The sequence below is a fragment of the Eleginops maclovinus genome, chromosome 11, assembly GCF_036324505.1.
Source record: "Eleginops maclovinus isolate JMC-PN-2008 ecotype Puerto Natales chromosome 11, JC_Emac_rtc_rv5, whole genome shotgun sequence".
NCBI classification, from domain to species: domain Eukaryota; kingdom Metazoa; phylum Chordata; class Actinopteri; order Perciformes; family Eleginopidae; genus Eleginops; species Eleginops maclovinus.
The window spans coordinates 12,710,483-12,724,966 of NC_086359.1; the positions used below are offsets into that span (position 1 = coordinate 12,710,483).

The 14,484-nt window shown below is 38.1% G+C and overlaps 2 protein-coding genes across 4 annotated transcripts in view; one reads left to right on the forward strand and one right to left on the reverse strand.

The window, feature by feature from the left end:
- larp1 (La ribonucleoprotein 1, translational regulator) overlaps positions 1–4,114 on the forward strand; it is a 39,644-nt gene extending 35,530 nt beyond the window's left edge. For all 3 annotated transcript variants that reach the window (XM_063894681.1, XM_063894682.1, XM_063894683.1), the window contains 2 exons: positions 161–288; positions 586–4,114. In XM_063894681.1, coding sequence (XP_063750751.1) covers positions 161–288; positions 586–810 — 353 coding nt within the window. In that variant the 3' untranslated portion in view covers positions 811–4,114. The remainder of the gene's footprint in view (positions 1–160; positions 289–585) is intronic.
- A 9-nt stretch (positions 4,115–4,123) lies between these two features.
- On the reverse strand, positions 4,124–12,829 carry faxdc2 (fatty acid hydroxylase domain containing 2). Its single transcript, XM_063894685.1, has 9 exons — positions 12,622–12,829; positions 11,370–11,413; positions 9,572–9,669; positions 8,962–9,065; positions 8,290–8,411; positions 6,347–6,552; positions 5,753–5,858; positions 5,480–5,646; positions 4,124–5,244 (listed from the first exon to the last, which is right to left on the reverse strand). Exons 1-9 carry the CDS (start codon positions 12,638–12,640, stop codon positions 5,088–5,090), a joined length of 1,023 nt encoding a protein of 340 aa, XP_063750755.1. The 5' UTR covers positions 12,641–12,829; the 3' UTR covers positions 4,124–5,087.
- Between the last annotated feature and the right edge of the window lie 1,655 nt (positions 12,830–14,484).

Sequence of the window (14,484 nt, forward strand, 5' to 3'; positions counted from 1 at the left end):
TTCCTTGGAGGAAAAAATGGCACAACATGCACAGACCAGAAGGGAAAACATGATTGATAAAAGCAACAAAATGCCAACGTGTGTCTGGTTAGGTTTCCGTCTTTCATACGAGAGGTTTCACTCTGTGCTCAACACACTCTTTTTCCTATTCTGTCCTCAGGCCAGCTTTATGGACTGGAGAAGTTCTGGGCCTTCCTTAAATACTCTAAAGCCAAGACCATGGAGATCGACCCCAAGCTGCAGGAGTACCTGCACAAGTTCAAACGTTTGGAAGATTTCAGAATTGACGTGAGTAAATGTTTGTGGTTTTCAACAGCTGATTGGCACCAACTGTGTCCCTGAAAGGGATCAAAATCTCACCTGAGCATGTTTCTGTGTCGAAAATATGACACCGTAGCATTGGCAGGGTTTTTTTATTGCCAGTAAAATCACTGAAAGAAGTTTAAATCAAGAATTGTGAAATCTTTTCTTCGGAGTAAACTAATTTCAGAAGTAAAAGTTGACACACTGATTTTGTTTTATATTCTAAATGTTGTTGTGCTTTGAAAACAAATCCGCATCTAACCTCCCTATTTCTGGTTCCAGCCGCCTATGGAGGAAGGAGGCCGCAGGAGGCATTCGTCCAGCGGGGACAGTCGCCGCCGGCACCCATCTCTTCCCTCCAGCCGGCCCCACAGCCAGGCCAGCTCCGGCCCCAGCCCCGCCCCCACCGCCCAGGGCCCTGCAGCAAAGGATGACGCCAAACCGAGCAGCCAGAAAGCCCCCGCTCCCGTCGCTGACCCAGCTCTAGATGCCAAGACACTGAAGTAACTCCATCAACACGCCGGCCCACATGGATCAACTCAACCACGTCTGCTAGTCGCTGGTTCTGTCTGCACCACAGGAGGGGAGGGGGCGTCCGGTTGTGCTAACTATCATGAGAATCTTTTTTTTTTTTTTTTTACTTCAACCAACTTTATTATTAAATAAGGAAGATAAATAATTAATGATGGCTCGGTTTATTAATTAGTTGTAAGTTTGTGAGAAAAAGATACATTTTTTTTTGTCTTGATGAGGCAAGGAATGGATTAGGTGTCAAACACTTTTTTCTTTTCTCTTACAAATCATTGCCAGTCCACACGGTGGATGGTTCGGTGGTGATGTACTACCCTGGAATATTTTTTTTTTTACATTTTCATGTTGACCCCCCTCTCTGACACTGGGACCCCTCTTCGATCACTGTCCTGCTGGCTGAAAGATATTTTATTCCTCCCTCAGATCTCAGATTTATGATTATTATTTCTTTGGCATGTGGTGAGATTGGAGACTTGGAAATAGTTTGAACAACACTGAGCATCTGAAAGCCGGATAGCGGCTACGCTGGAGGCCGTGCTGCTCCTGACATCCAACCGGACCAAAGTGGTTTAAACCAAGCGACTGACATTTCCATCCGCACAGCCCCCAGTGCTATCAGTTGAGGGGCTTAAAATTCAAAATATTTGATTTACTTTATGGCTGGACATTGAGGGTTAAATATTAAAGAACCAAATGATTTAAAAAAGAGGAGGGGAAAAAAAAGACTTATACCAATCCCTCAGTATGGACACGATAATTGAAAGTTGCCTTATTTTAATGGTTTTACTGCTTCTAACATGTGCCCCGCCACCTTATTGTCGATTGTACAGCATTGGAATCAACCATATATCCGGTCACCGTTTCCAGCAAAGGCCACTAGATGGTGCTGCCAAACTGTTCCACTTACTCACCCCTCACTCCCCCCTCCGTCACTCTGAACTGTCTTCCAAGTGTCATTTGGTCTGTTACAAGTCCTGTAATTCTTCCCTGTGTTTTGCAAGTTGTGGCTTTTTGTGCTGAAACAAACATGGCGGATGTTTGCCACTTTCCCGAGGGAAAAAAAACAAAAAAACGTTGATGGGCTGGGAAGTCGGGAAGGGATTGACTCACCGATTGATCTTCCTTTTGGGTGCTTTTTCCGACTTTCTCTCGCCCCAGCTGCGCCTCCCAAGCTGCATCCATCCGTTCATCCATCCGTGTGACATCCATCCATCAGTCGACCATCAGCGACGACACAGGACTGGAATCATCAATCTGGATTACTTGAAGAAGCGATGGTTTTGAGGAGAGCCGTGATGCTCTTGTTGCAGGTGCTCTGGGTGGAGACGCTTCCCGAGGCTCAGACATTCGGCCTCCGACTTCACCGTGAAGCTCGTACGGCCTGACCGGGCCTCGGGTGCTCGCCACCTCTTCCTGTCCCACACTCGGATACATAGATCAGTTACAAGCATGAACACTGACAGGTGTTTTTCACGCGCAGGTACAGATGTAGCAGTGTGAGCTAGTTCTACACAAACACAAACAGGTTGATGTCTTGCCTTGCTGTCAAGAAAAGTTCAAGACTGGACTCTGTTCTGTTCTGTCGTCACACGTCCTACAGTCATGTGTGGATAATTAAATCTTTATCCAGTACTGATGATATCAAATAGAAGATTTCTTCCTCCACTAATGTAAATGTGAATTTGACAGATGAAGAGAAAATGATTACAGCTCCCTGCTACTTGTTTTATTGTTTATAGAACAGATTATATATTTGCCTTACACGTGTACGTACTCTTTAACTTTTTTTTTTTTTTTAAAAAGGTCTCATGATTATCTTTTTAATGCTTTTTAATTTCAATTTGCAGTGTTGCTAGCGTTGTTATAATGGAAGTGGGGTTTGTGTCAGACTGTTTCAAACATCTGTGGATTTCAGAAACGGGAACATAATTCACAACACAAAAGGGAATGTTGGCATCAGGGCGTCATCGAGTATTCAGTGCAAAAACTAAAGCTGTAAGTTTATAGTGTTTCACGTTGAAATCAGTTTTTTCTTTTTTTTCTTCTATAAAACATGTTTTTGCCAAGATGACAGAAGAATTTCCCAAAACTAACTCGTTTTTTTTTTTTTATATTTAAGCTCCTGTTTTTCGACAAACATGTCTGCAAAGTCTATTAACTGGATGAATTTGATTTGAGGACCATAATTGAAGAAATTCACAAAGTTCTGGGAAAGAAAATATTGAGTCTTAATTCCCTTATGGATACCCAGATGGTTGGTGAAAAATGAGCCATTTTCAGTTTGACAAAGGGAGCAATGTGTTCGCTTCCAAGTGACAGCTATTAACTTTCAAACAGTTCCTTCATTAGTTACAAGGTGAAAGTACATTTGACGAATTAATAGTTTGGACAAGCCTGACCATAGAAAAAAAAAAAAGTTTTGGTCCTTTTTGCGTTATATTCATTCAGCCTATTGGTTGATGTTCTAGCAGAGAGAAAATCCTGTCAGTGTTTCTTCCTCTGAATCCACAATTGTTGAGAACATGAAATTGCAAAGTTGTACTTGCTTTTCTTTTCTTCCTTTTTAATGTTTTGTTGCTTTATATTCAGGGAGATTTGGATCAGTTACAGAAGCTTACAGTTAATGCATAAAAAAGTGTTTACTGGAGGTTAAAATAAGAGCTACAAAACATTCAGAAAGAAGACACCTGTTTCCCTAAACCAGCAAAGCCTTTGAATGGGTCAGCTGGACACATGGCAGTCTGCCGCTAATAGACCTTCTTCCTGGGGCAGTTGCATGATCCCTCTCTCTAATGTGATCATCACCTGTCACCGGACATTTGGGTTCCAGGTCTCTTGGGAGTTTTCAGACAAACTCACTCTGCTCAGCGGAGAGAGGAGTGAGACGAGAAAGGACAGAAAGAGCCCAACTTGGGTTTGTGATGTTGCTCAGAAGGTTATGGCTGGTTATGATGCCTGGTGACTGAGAAAAAAAAAAGGACAAAATTCCATAAAGCCATATGAATAAAAAATAACTGTATATGAACCATTACAATAGTTCATTGCATTACTATATCTAGGCTTGTCATGAGGAAAAAAATATGAAAACAAGGAAAAAAGGAACAAAAAAAATATATAAAATGTAAAATACTTGAATGAGATCTTGTATTATAACATTTAATATTCATAATATCTGCTTTGTAGGCTGATGTGATTCGCTATTAGTGTTATTTGTAATTTGTAGTAATTATGCTTTTCCTTTAATAAAGAAAAAAAACACAAAACGGACAAAAAAACCTCAGACACGGACTTTTGAGTGATTATTTCTCTATGCATGTTGAGTTTTGTTTTATTTGGAACGTAGGAAGAAAATCCACAGCTTTTCGTGCAATCTTTTATTAGTAAACGATCCCATCAAAAATATTAACATATCACAATATTGAACATTCATGCTTTTGTTATACAATCATTACTAAGGCCACAATTAATACACATTTTACATTCAAGGATATTTAAACAGAAATGGAAAGTGCAAACGTATCTCCTGCCTGAGCAGTAGGGAACACAAAGTGGAGTGCTGACACTTGCCATTACTTAAAATACCAATTGTGTTTTGAAGAATTAAAACATGACTTAAGATACATTTGCAAGTGTAGAAAAAGAGTTTGTGTCATTATTTTACCCACCTAAATGTATGACCCCCCTCAAAGTACCAGTATCCTAAAACAGAATTTTTGAGTAGGGACAACTGCCTCTTTCTGGTTAAAACTGCAATTGTTTTTATCCTGAAAATGTCGGAAATCAACTCGGCATCTTCAATAACCTGAAATTGTCCCAATCAGCCTTTTTTTATACCATTGTCTGCATATTCTATAATACCATATCATGCTTTCTTTTTCATCTATTCGTGTCTTGGTGGACATGAGCTTCTATAAACTTCTCCATGGTGATTAGAACAAAATGTACACTTTCATATCCAGAAGGAATAGAAAATAACCCTAAATCATGAGCTACATTAAAAGCATTTCTAGCTCACAGGAAGATAAAAATAAATGGCATCATTTGATCTGCATGTCTAATCAAGTACAGCAGTTCTACTTGGAAATGGGGTTGGTGGCTATAGTGTGTCAGACCTTCACAGTTTAAAGCAACAAGTGTTCTGGATTCAAATAATTGAAATTTAATAGAATAAATAATAATCTCATTAAAGATTAGAAATGTCTTGATCAGAAACTAGTCAAGGCCTGTAGTTAAAGATCAGGGGTCAGGCGTCATCAATGGCCCTTTTTGGGCGTGTCGGGGATGCTATCGTTCAGAGGTGTGAGGCTGGTGAGGACTGAGTGCCGTTCATACTGCTTGGTCTGCCTGAACTTAGTATCGGTGCCGTGGAGCCGATCCAGCATGCCGAAGACCCCAAAGCACTGGTTAAACCTGGAAACAGAAAAGAAATAGATTAAATGAGGATGACCTTTTAAATAAGTGTCATTCTATATTTAGTAAAGACATCTGGGTGGCATGTTCCTGTAATTACATCATCACACACATTAAAGATTATTTTGTCTCAATCCCACAAACACCCTCCTGCTGACAGTTGTCTTTAATTCAACAATGATTTGTGTAAATTCAAAAGATAAGGAATCCATCAGAAAAACATTACTGGGCTCACCTGAGGTGGTGAAAGTCATGGAACTCGGGGGAGGGCAGGAAGGGGAGGTGGTATCCACAGTGGGAGATGGTGGTGCTGATCAGAGCCACACTGTACCACATGGCGGTGGTGGACACGTGGGAGCCAAGGAGTACCGGCCCGAGCGCCACCGGCAACATGTTGGAGATCTAACAGCGAAGATGAGGAACAAACTGCTTTTAATGGCTGATAAATATCCAGATAACATGGAGAGTGAAAAATACTGAGAGAGTTAGAAAGGAGGGAGTCATTTACCACATGCTCCAGAGGATGAGCGTATATGCAGACGACTCCAATGGGAGCAGTCCACTCATGGTGCTGTTTGTGGAATCTCTTATAGAGGCTGGGATGGTGGAAAAGTCTGAGAGAAATAAGATGAGGACAAAATATGGTTACTCACAGATACATTTAACAACAAAACGTAATGTTTACGGGAATACTCAGATCCTTTGGTAATAATAACAACACACAATTACAAGTCCTTTTCAAAATAGTGCTGTGCCTACCATAAAAAGTAATACCATAGCATGTACGAATTATGTGGAAAAAATACTTGGCATATATATAATAGTTTAGTATGTGGAAAATAAGTCATACTATAGAAGAAATAACGAACTCCAACATGTGGGAAGCATTTCCAAATTATAGTACAACTATATTATGTTGCAATGTTGTTCTTATTTGTGTTGACATTCTTCACACGTACCACTAGGTGGCAGTAATGTTTAAAGCTCATTGTTTCAATGAAAACTGATCGTTTACTGGTTAGAAATTAAATTGAAAAAGGGCACATTATGTCATGTTACAGTCAGAAAAAGCACAGGTGTAAATAAAATGATGGATCCAAACCTGTGTGAATAGTAAAACATAAATTCCTCCAAGAGGGAGAAGAAAGCCAGCTCTGCGAGGGCCCAGTGGAAGGTGGGCAGCTCAGGGCCACAGGGGTTTCCTCTCATGGTCATCAGGTATCGAGAAATCACCACCATCGACCCCGAGATGAACACATAGTTGAAGATGACGGTCTTCAACACATGGCGAAGCCTAACTGGATCCACCTGGAAGATCGGGACATTACAGTACATAACCTACATGTTGAGTTGGACATGTATTTGGACATTTTTCTCCTTTTGCACATTTTTAATAACATCTCCAGCTTTTATGGGAGATTCTTTTTTTATGAAGTTTGTTTATTAGGTTTAGCAGTAAGATACAACAAAGATATGTATGTTTAGAGGTCAGAATTGACACTGGAAGCTTGTTTTTTTCAAGTGATCAGCTTCACTACGTTGAAGACAAAGGACAGTTGTCAATAACAGTCAACTTGTTCCCAATAGACTTTGGACCCTATGTGTTATGAACATCTGGCCCCTTGTGTGTTTGTCTGCAGTGTACACATATGAACTTTTGAACAGTTGCAGTGCAATTCTCTAAGAACATGTGTTTACTCAAGTACCAACATAATAACCTACCAATATGCCTTTCTAACCGATGAGAGTGAATGTTGGTTTTATTAAAGTTGCGCTCTGAAGATTGACCCAAGGGCTCTGCCATGCATTTCAAAGTATTGAATTCAAGATATATAGATAGATTGCTTGATAAAAGATGAATTGATGCTACAAAACAGAACATCCTGTCTTTGTTTATGACAACTAGGGTTCAAGTTAAGGAGGTTACAATCAGTCACGTCACGTATCCTTTCACGCAATAATGGGCCATAGAAAGCTCACAGGACACAAACAAGGACTTGTGCAGCTTCATTATAAAGTTTCTGATACAATGGTATGCTGCAAAAATATATGTAAACCTATAGGTGTTGAACCCCCCACATTATGTATATTCAAATTGGGAATAACATACTTCATCTTTGCATGTGTGTTATTAAAGGATTTTGACCAACTCAAATTGACTGATAGATAATTGAGCTTCTTGTGCAATGTGTTCCTCATTATCATCTTTAAAGGTTAATCTGATTACAGCCCCTCTGGTTATCAGTAATGTCAGCTTGTATCTCCCCAGTCTCCATCAACGTCTGTTTAATCAAACACTGTGAGAGGACTTTGGTCAAACGGCCAGGTGTTCACATCACATCAGAGCACTCAGGGCCGTTCATACACATGCATGCAGGCAATACAGCTCATACTTTGAGTTCCCAACAGGAACACATTACATAATAAAAGGCAGAGGTTGAAAAATGTATAAATTAATTTTTTAAATGAGGGAATTAAATATAAAAATATCAATAAATGTCTAAAATAAATAGGAAACTACATGTATACATAAATTGATAAAAACAGAATGTTATAATAATCATTATTCATTTATTACCCTTCATTTGTGTATTTATCTTTCTAATTTTGACACAAATAATATATTGCTATTTTATTCCCTGTCGTTTTTCATGTTTGATAATAATTGTGATGCCAACAACTGATTAAGCAAATCTCTGATTTGTTGTCAAAGGAGACATGTTTTAAACACATGTATTTATCATTACAATAATGCTTAGTTTAACCTGGCGTGTAAGGGCCGAATAAAGATAAGGAGACTGAGATTACATGGATTTATTATCTGTAAACACACAAAATGTATGCCATAAAATAGTTTCTCTTATGACTCAAAGGTTAAAAAGGGTCAGAAAATCTAGAGTAGAGGCTGTTCATGCAGTATCAGTATTGGAGGAGAGATTGAGTGGAAGTTGGTATCTCAGTGATAATCAAATTCCTCTGGTGGAGGTAGTACTGTTTTTGTATTTAAAGTGAGAGATACTGTTAGAGAGTCAGTGCAGGACATACCGGGTTATTCTTCTCCGGCTGGATTCGGTAGCGAGTGATGAAGGAGGGTTTCCCGGTGGTGTCCACCAGCAGCAACAGAGTGTTTGTACCCCAAAACGCCAGAGTGGGGACCAACATTGTCCCTGTTGAGAAAATACCGAGACATACTGTAACTAGCCAGAACCTGGGAAACCACGATTTTCAAAACAGATTCTGCAGATAAGTGCGGAAGTTTTTAAATGTCTGGCCTTGTTATTTCTGAGCTCACTAGAATTTGGATTTTGATAATTAACATAAATCACAGAAATCATGCAGGGTTGCACTTTTTTACTGTGACTTGCTCTATGCTTTATTGATTTACCTTCAGACCTGTTACATAATTACTTCCTGGAGAAAGAGCCTTACACGTTTCACTGATAATTGCCCTATCTGTGAATGCATTTGTGACTGGCAGCACATAAAGTTAAAGCAGCTACACAACTGACACAACATCAACAACAACAAAATGGGTACATCATAAAAGAGACACCAGAGGTCATTCCTTGATATGCAAAGCTAAACAAATATTGTCAAAGCTATGCAAATGTGGCATTTCCTCTGGGGTTTGTACTCTTTTGTGTGTTGGCTGCAAAGTGCTCTTCTACAGAACACGTTTTTGAAAAAGAAAATATCTATTGTGTTTTTATTTCTTACCCAAGTAGAATAAAGCAGTCTCATGACCCTCAAACCCCACGTACACCCTGGTCCACAAGTTCTGCCAAAAATCTCCTGAAGCTCCCCAGAATCTCTGAAGATGCCTGGGAAAGGAAACCTTGTCAAATATCACATAACAAACAATAAAACTCAGAGGACTACTCCTGCAAATAAATTATATTTCATTTTTTGAAATAATCTTGATAAAAAGTACTATTTTCATCCACTGAATCAACCATAAAAAATGTTAGCCAACTGTTTTTTTTGTTTTCCGAAGAATTCAATATTTGTGAATTAAAGAATTCACAAAATATATACGAATAATCGCATGAATCTGTTTGACAGGATACAAATATTTTCTTATGTGGTGATCTGTACGTACCAGTGAAGTTAATTTAATTTCTAGTTCAATTATACATTTTCTCCTTAAGTTAATTTCATGACAAGAACTCCAACTTTTTTATAAACATCCTTCGTAAAAATCATTTTTCCGCTTCTTGCACAAACAATGAAAACATTCAAGTTAATTTGTTCTTTCCTCCTTAATTTAACACCGGAAAAGATTTTGGTTTGTCTTATTGTAACAATGTAACTTGTAATGAGATCCTACCATGTCAGTGAGTTGCCGAATGCAGCCAAGAATAAGATTCCAGATCCGATGACCACAGCAGCTTTCTTCACAGAGTCCCACAGTCCTCCAGAGCCCTCCTGGGTGGAGGAAAGGCAACAATGATGTATCTATGAGACTCTCTGTTACTCTGATAATACTGTGCAGTCTCATGATGTGGAGCTACATCAGCGTTTCCCACAGAAACATCACAGGGTGCAAACATGAGCATAAAAAAAATGAGGATGGCAGCAATGTATCCAGTTATCCTAAGCATACTATTACGCATTATTGTTTTTTGGTTTTGATTATTGGAAGAACTATAAAGCCAAGATTTAGCATCACATTTCTACTCCATAAATAATGTACACGTAGAAAGCATTGTTTAGAAAATATGAAGTTAAATAAGGTACTGGCATATTCAAAAAGCTATATATTTGTGCATGTTGAAATCATTTAAAAATGATCAACACTGTTAAAGGTTACATTTTCTGTATTGAGATTATTCATATATGATATTTGAATGAGTTTTGTTGACAGTGATGACCAGGCAGTAAATTAATCTGAGATTAAGGTTTTCAATAAACACTTTTGAAATATTTTAGTGTTACCTAAACAGATTTAAAGGGATCGTGTGTCCCTTGACAACAGATGAACTTAATGTTCTGTTTCAGACATCCTAGTGTTTCTATTATCTTTAATACTTAAATGTAAATTGTGCAGAAGTGTCCGACCACCAAGTGCTTTTAATAAAAGCAAAATCTGAGCCAGCCACAGTGAGAAAAAACAGGATCAGTCCACTCAGCAGGTATAAAATCTAGGGATTGATGTCAATTCAAAGACCTTCAAAAGAAAACTGCTGCTTTTACCCCGGCTGCCCTTTACACAGCCATGGCAACAGTGGGAACAATGTCACTGACAGAACCTTCCGCTGATACTTATGCATCCTTGTGCATTAATCCTTGTAAGGAGAATGAATTGACTAAATGTGTTGCCTAAAATCTGTTCTTTAAGACATTTAGTCAGCAAAAATTCACAAAAGGACAAAGGCAGATATATTTCCAAATATAGCGCACACACCCATTCTACAGGAGTAAAATGAACTCTCATTAACCTTGCCCATGGTTACTCATCATGTTCAAGGTCTATTATTTAAAATCCTCTTTGTTATGTTCAGGGCTCAAAAAACTGGTATGCGAGGGTAAAAAAATGCAACTTGTCAGGTTGAGCCTGTCCCATGGAACAAAAAGACAAACAGAAAGAAGTGACATATCCAAGGTCGGAAAAAGAAACCAGGCAGGTGGACATTTATATTTTTCAGATATAATATCAACCCATATGAACATGACAGTGCTTGTAGATCTGTATCTTAATGTGACATTCTTTGAAATAAGCTTTTAATTGGTTAACCCTAATTTCAACAGTGTTGACTTGATGACATGAACTGTCTCAGGGTCAACATGTTGAAAAAGAACCCTGCAAGTTTTCTGAAGACATGTCGTATAATAATTACATTTCAACATTTTCATACAATAATTCTGTGTTCAGGCACTGAAACAAAGGAAAGCAGGTTTTACAGCAGGAGTATTACACTATAAACTGGTTGTGGATGTTACATAACATTAACTGCTCGATACCAGTTTTTTTCATGAGATGCCACAGAGATTAAGGGCTTGGAAGAAATGTAATCCCAATTTTCTAAATAATTTAAAAGCCTGTTACCCTGTAATAGGGTTGAGCCGGTGCAGCAGATGACTCATGGTATTATGACAGAGGAGTTTTACAGGTGTTTTATTCTTACCTGTCGGCTGCTGCTGATGCGTGTTGGGGCAGATCCTCTCGTGTCTGTAAACACAATAACAAATACAGGGTTTTTTTTGTTGTTGGTTGGATTAGTACAAATTCATCATTTAAGCACATATTTAAGGAGTTAAAAAATCTTTTGTCACTAAAAATACAAAATTGACTTTCAGTAATACAAGTTTAATCAGCTAAAAATGCAACACTATGTAAATGGATGATTTTGAAGAGAAATGGGATAACTGACTTTAGATAAGTAACATATTGCTGTTTTAAAAAATAAATAAAGATGGCCTCATCCAGTTTGATTGGGAAACAATAGGGTGTTTACATTTGTTTAATTTTAAAGATGTAAGATCAAGTTTTTTTTCTCAAAATAAAGAAAATGTTGTTGTTTTTTCTGGAGTTTCACACAGCTAACAGAGTGTTTTATTGTACTTGTTTATTGTATGATGATCAATTCTAATGCATAAATGAAACTCCATTGTTGGCCTCATATATTGAACCTTCACTAATTTTCACCACAAATATTTGAGTCATTAAACAGTATAAGATCTCGGTCTTTCAACTTTCCATGGTGCAAAAATCATCTAAGTGCTGAGCAGCCTGAGGTTAAAGTTAAAACTGGAGGTTTACATAATCCAATTATAATCCATGGTTTTTACAGCTAGCACTTTCTCTAGTCACATTCTTGGGGATAACAACCTGCCCTACATCCACTCTTTCCCTCTGTTTGTTGTTGAACAAAATATACAACATTTAAATTAAAAAAATCATTAGAAATAGAGGAATAAAACGTAGTGACCAAAACTTATATTGATTTCGATTCTAAACATTTAGACAATCTCCAAGCTGTAGCTTCAGAAATGAAAAGTACATTCTATCTGTTTTCAATTTAAAAAAAAAACAACAACACTGCATTATAATGTATTATCATTGGCTGCTGAAGAAGTTAAAATACATTAAGATTTTAAAAAGATACAAAGTCAAAATAATACAACCATGTTGCTAAATGTAAAATATCAAAGCCTAGAAGTCAATGCTTATTGAAATCAAACATAGCGTTGAGCTCCGAACATGCAGGATATAAATGGTGCTGTGTTGGACCCATCACCTGCGTTTAATAAGACTGATTTGTTTTTGGATCATTATTGCAGTGATGCAGTCACCTGTAAACCAACTTTAGTTTTAAACGTAACACAGTGAGACTCCCAGACATGTTCACAGCCGTATAAAGTAAATCACCTACTTACCACTTGTCTCCACCGTCATGGCTCCTCGCTCTCTCCGTTTGCTCTTTACACTTTCTTAAATCAACCGTGTATTTACAAAGGCGAACGACTTCTGATTGGTCGGTTCTTGGTCAGCTGTCTTGAGCCGTATCAGGAAGTATCGGCAGGTATGTTTCGATCCTGGGGTATGGTCGAATAGTCAAAAACTCAGCTCCTATCCTCTATTCCTATCTACTATTCCTTGACCTTTGCGTGAAACGTCCCGGGGTTAAGGAATAGTGGATAGGAGAATTCAAAAGGACTTAGGAGAAGCAGCTGCGGTGCTTTGAGAATCCGACTGCACTTACACTATCCCACGTATTTATGGTGAAGGACGTTATTAATGTGCGTCTGCTGTGGGGAACTATAGTCTCTATAAAGCGGACTACTGAAAGTGCATCTATTCTGCACCGTGCTCTGATGGTGTTGTTTTATGCGTTATGAACATGGACAACAGTGAAACATATATTTTTCATTACAAAGGTTGGAATTGAAATAAAAAAGAAAAGTTAAACTTATGCTTGTCACCCTCAACCCTCCGGTCCACACGTATTAACCCACATGAATCCCAATATGTATGATTTTCTGAAATATTTTAAAATAAATACAAATGTGTTTATAATAAACTAGTTATGCCTTAACCTATCATTTTGTATATCACAATTCAAACATGTTTTAAAACGTTTAAGAAACCCCACACACCTCAGTAAACATTGAAATGTGGACTTTATTTGATCATTTCAGTAAAAAAGTAACGTTCATATTTCTCCTTTTGATTAATACAGTGTTGAACGTTCAAAACAAAGCGCTTTACGGTATAAGTTTTAAATTGCTTAATAAGCACCGTAACTTTCATGAAACGCATTTCTCACGATCGGCTGTGAGCCTGTTTCTGTGAACGGCCGAATGTTGTGGCACGGTAAATGTTGCGGCCGCAAGGCATTGTGGGACAGCATTTTCTCCTTTCCTATCGTAAAGGAAGGTCCAGTGATTCATCAGCTAAAGGAGGTTATAGAGCTCCTTTCCTATCTTCGAACAGCTCTTATCATGGCGGCCACTAGGGTACTTTCGGGTCATTTCGCTCCGTTAGAAACCTAAGCTAAACTTACTATTCGACAGTACGCCTGATATGAGGAGGGGACGTCCACATGTATCAGGTGAAGGTTGAAACTCAGCATGTATGCTTGTGTTACATTGTATTCCTAGAGGGGAAAGTGCATTTCAGTACAAAACACTATGTTGCAATTATTATTAGACTGATAATGTCAAGTCAGTGCTAATTCTAAAAAACAAAAAACACACACATTTGTGAATGATTAGAAACATATAATCAAAAAAGCAACGATAGATAGACTGTTAATAATCCTTAGTTGCAGTGTTTGTTTAAGATTTACAATTTATTGAAGACATACTAAGATTATATGGGGAAAGGGAAACTGGGAGGGCAATGCAGCTGACAAAGCAGGATATCTGATCAAAATGCATAAAAGGAATGGTGAATAAACCACAAAAAAATTGGCTAAAAGCAAAAACAAAAGGTTTTCTATATTAATGCTGTTTGTAAATGAAGTGGACTGACCAATAACATATGTGCCTCCCTGGGCCAGATCTACCATATGGGCAACCTGGGCAAGTGGACAACCTCACTCATTGTAAAGCATTTGAAATAAAACTCATTCTTAACCGCCATAAATACCTATGATTTTCGATAAGGTCGAATATTCTTTCTAAACTGTCTCTGGGTCTCCCTACACTGTACACTATCAACTTTATTATCATTTTTATTTTATTTTAGCAACGCCCCTGGTTCAGTTGGAGGGAATTAATGAAGTGATCAGTGAAAGA

Bases quoted from the DNA above. Each gene is read 5' to 3' on its own strand.
- faxdc2 (XM_063894685.1), bottom strand. The intron at 8,412-8,961 runs GTAAGAAATAAA...TTTTCTCAACAG, and splicing joins GACTGCTTTATTCTACTTGG to GGACAATGTTGGTCCCCACT. The intron at 5,647-5,752 runs GTAAATGACTCC...CTTCGCTGTTAG, and splicing joins CTCATCCTCTGGAGCATGTG to ATCTCCAACATGTTGCCGGT.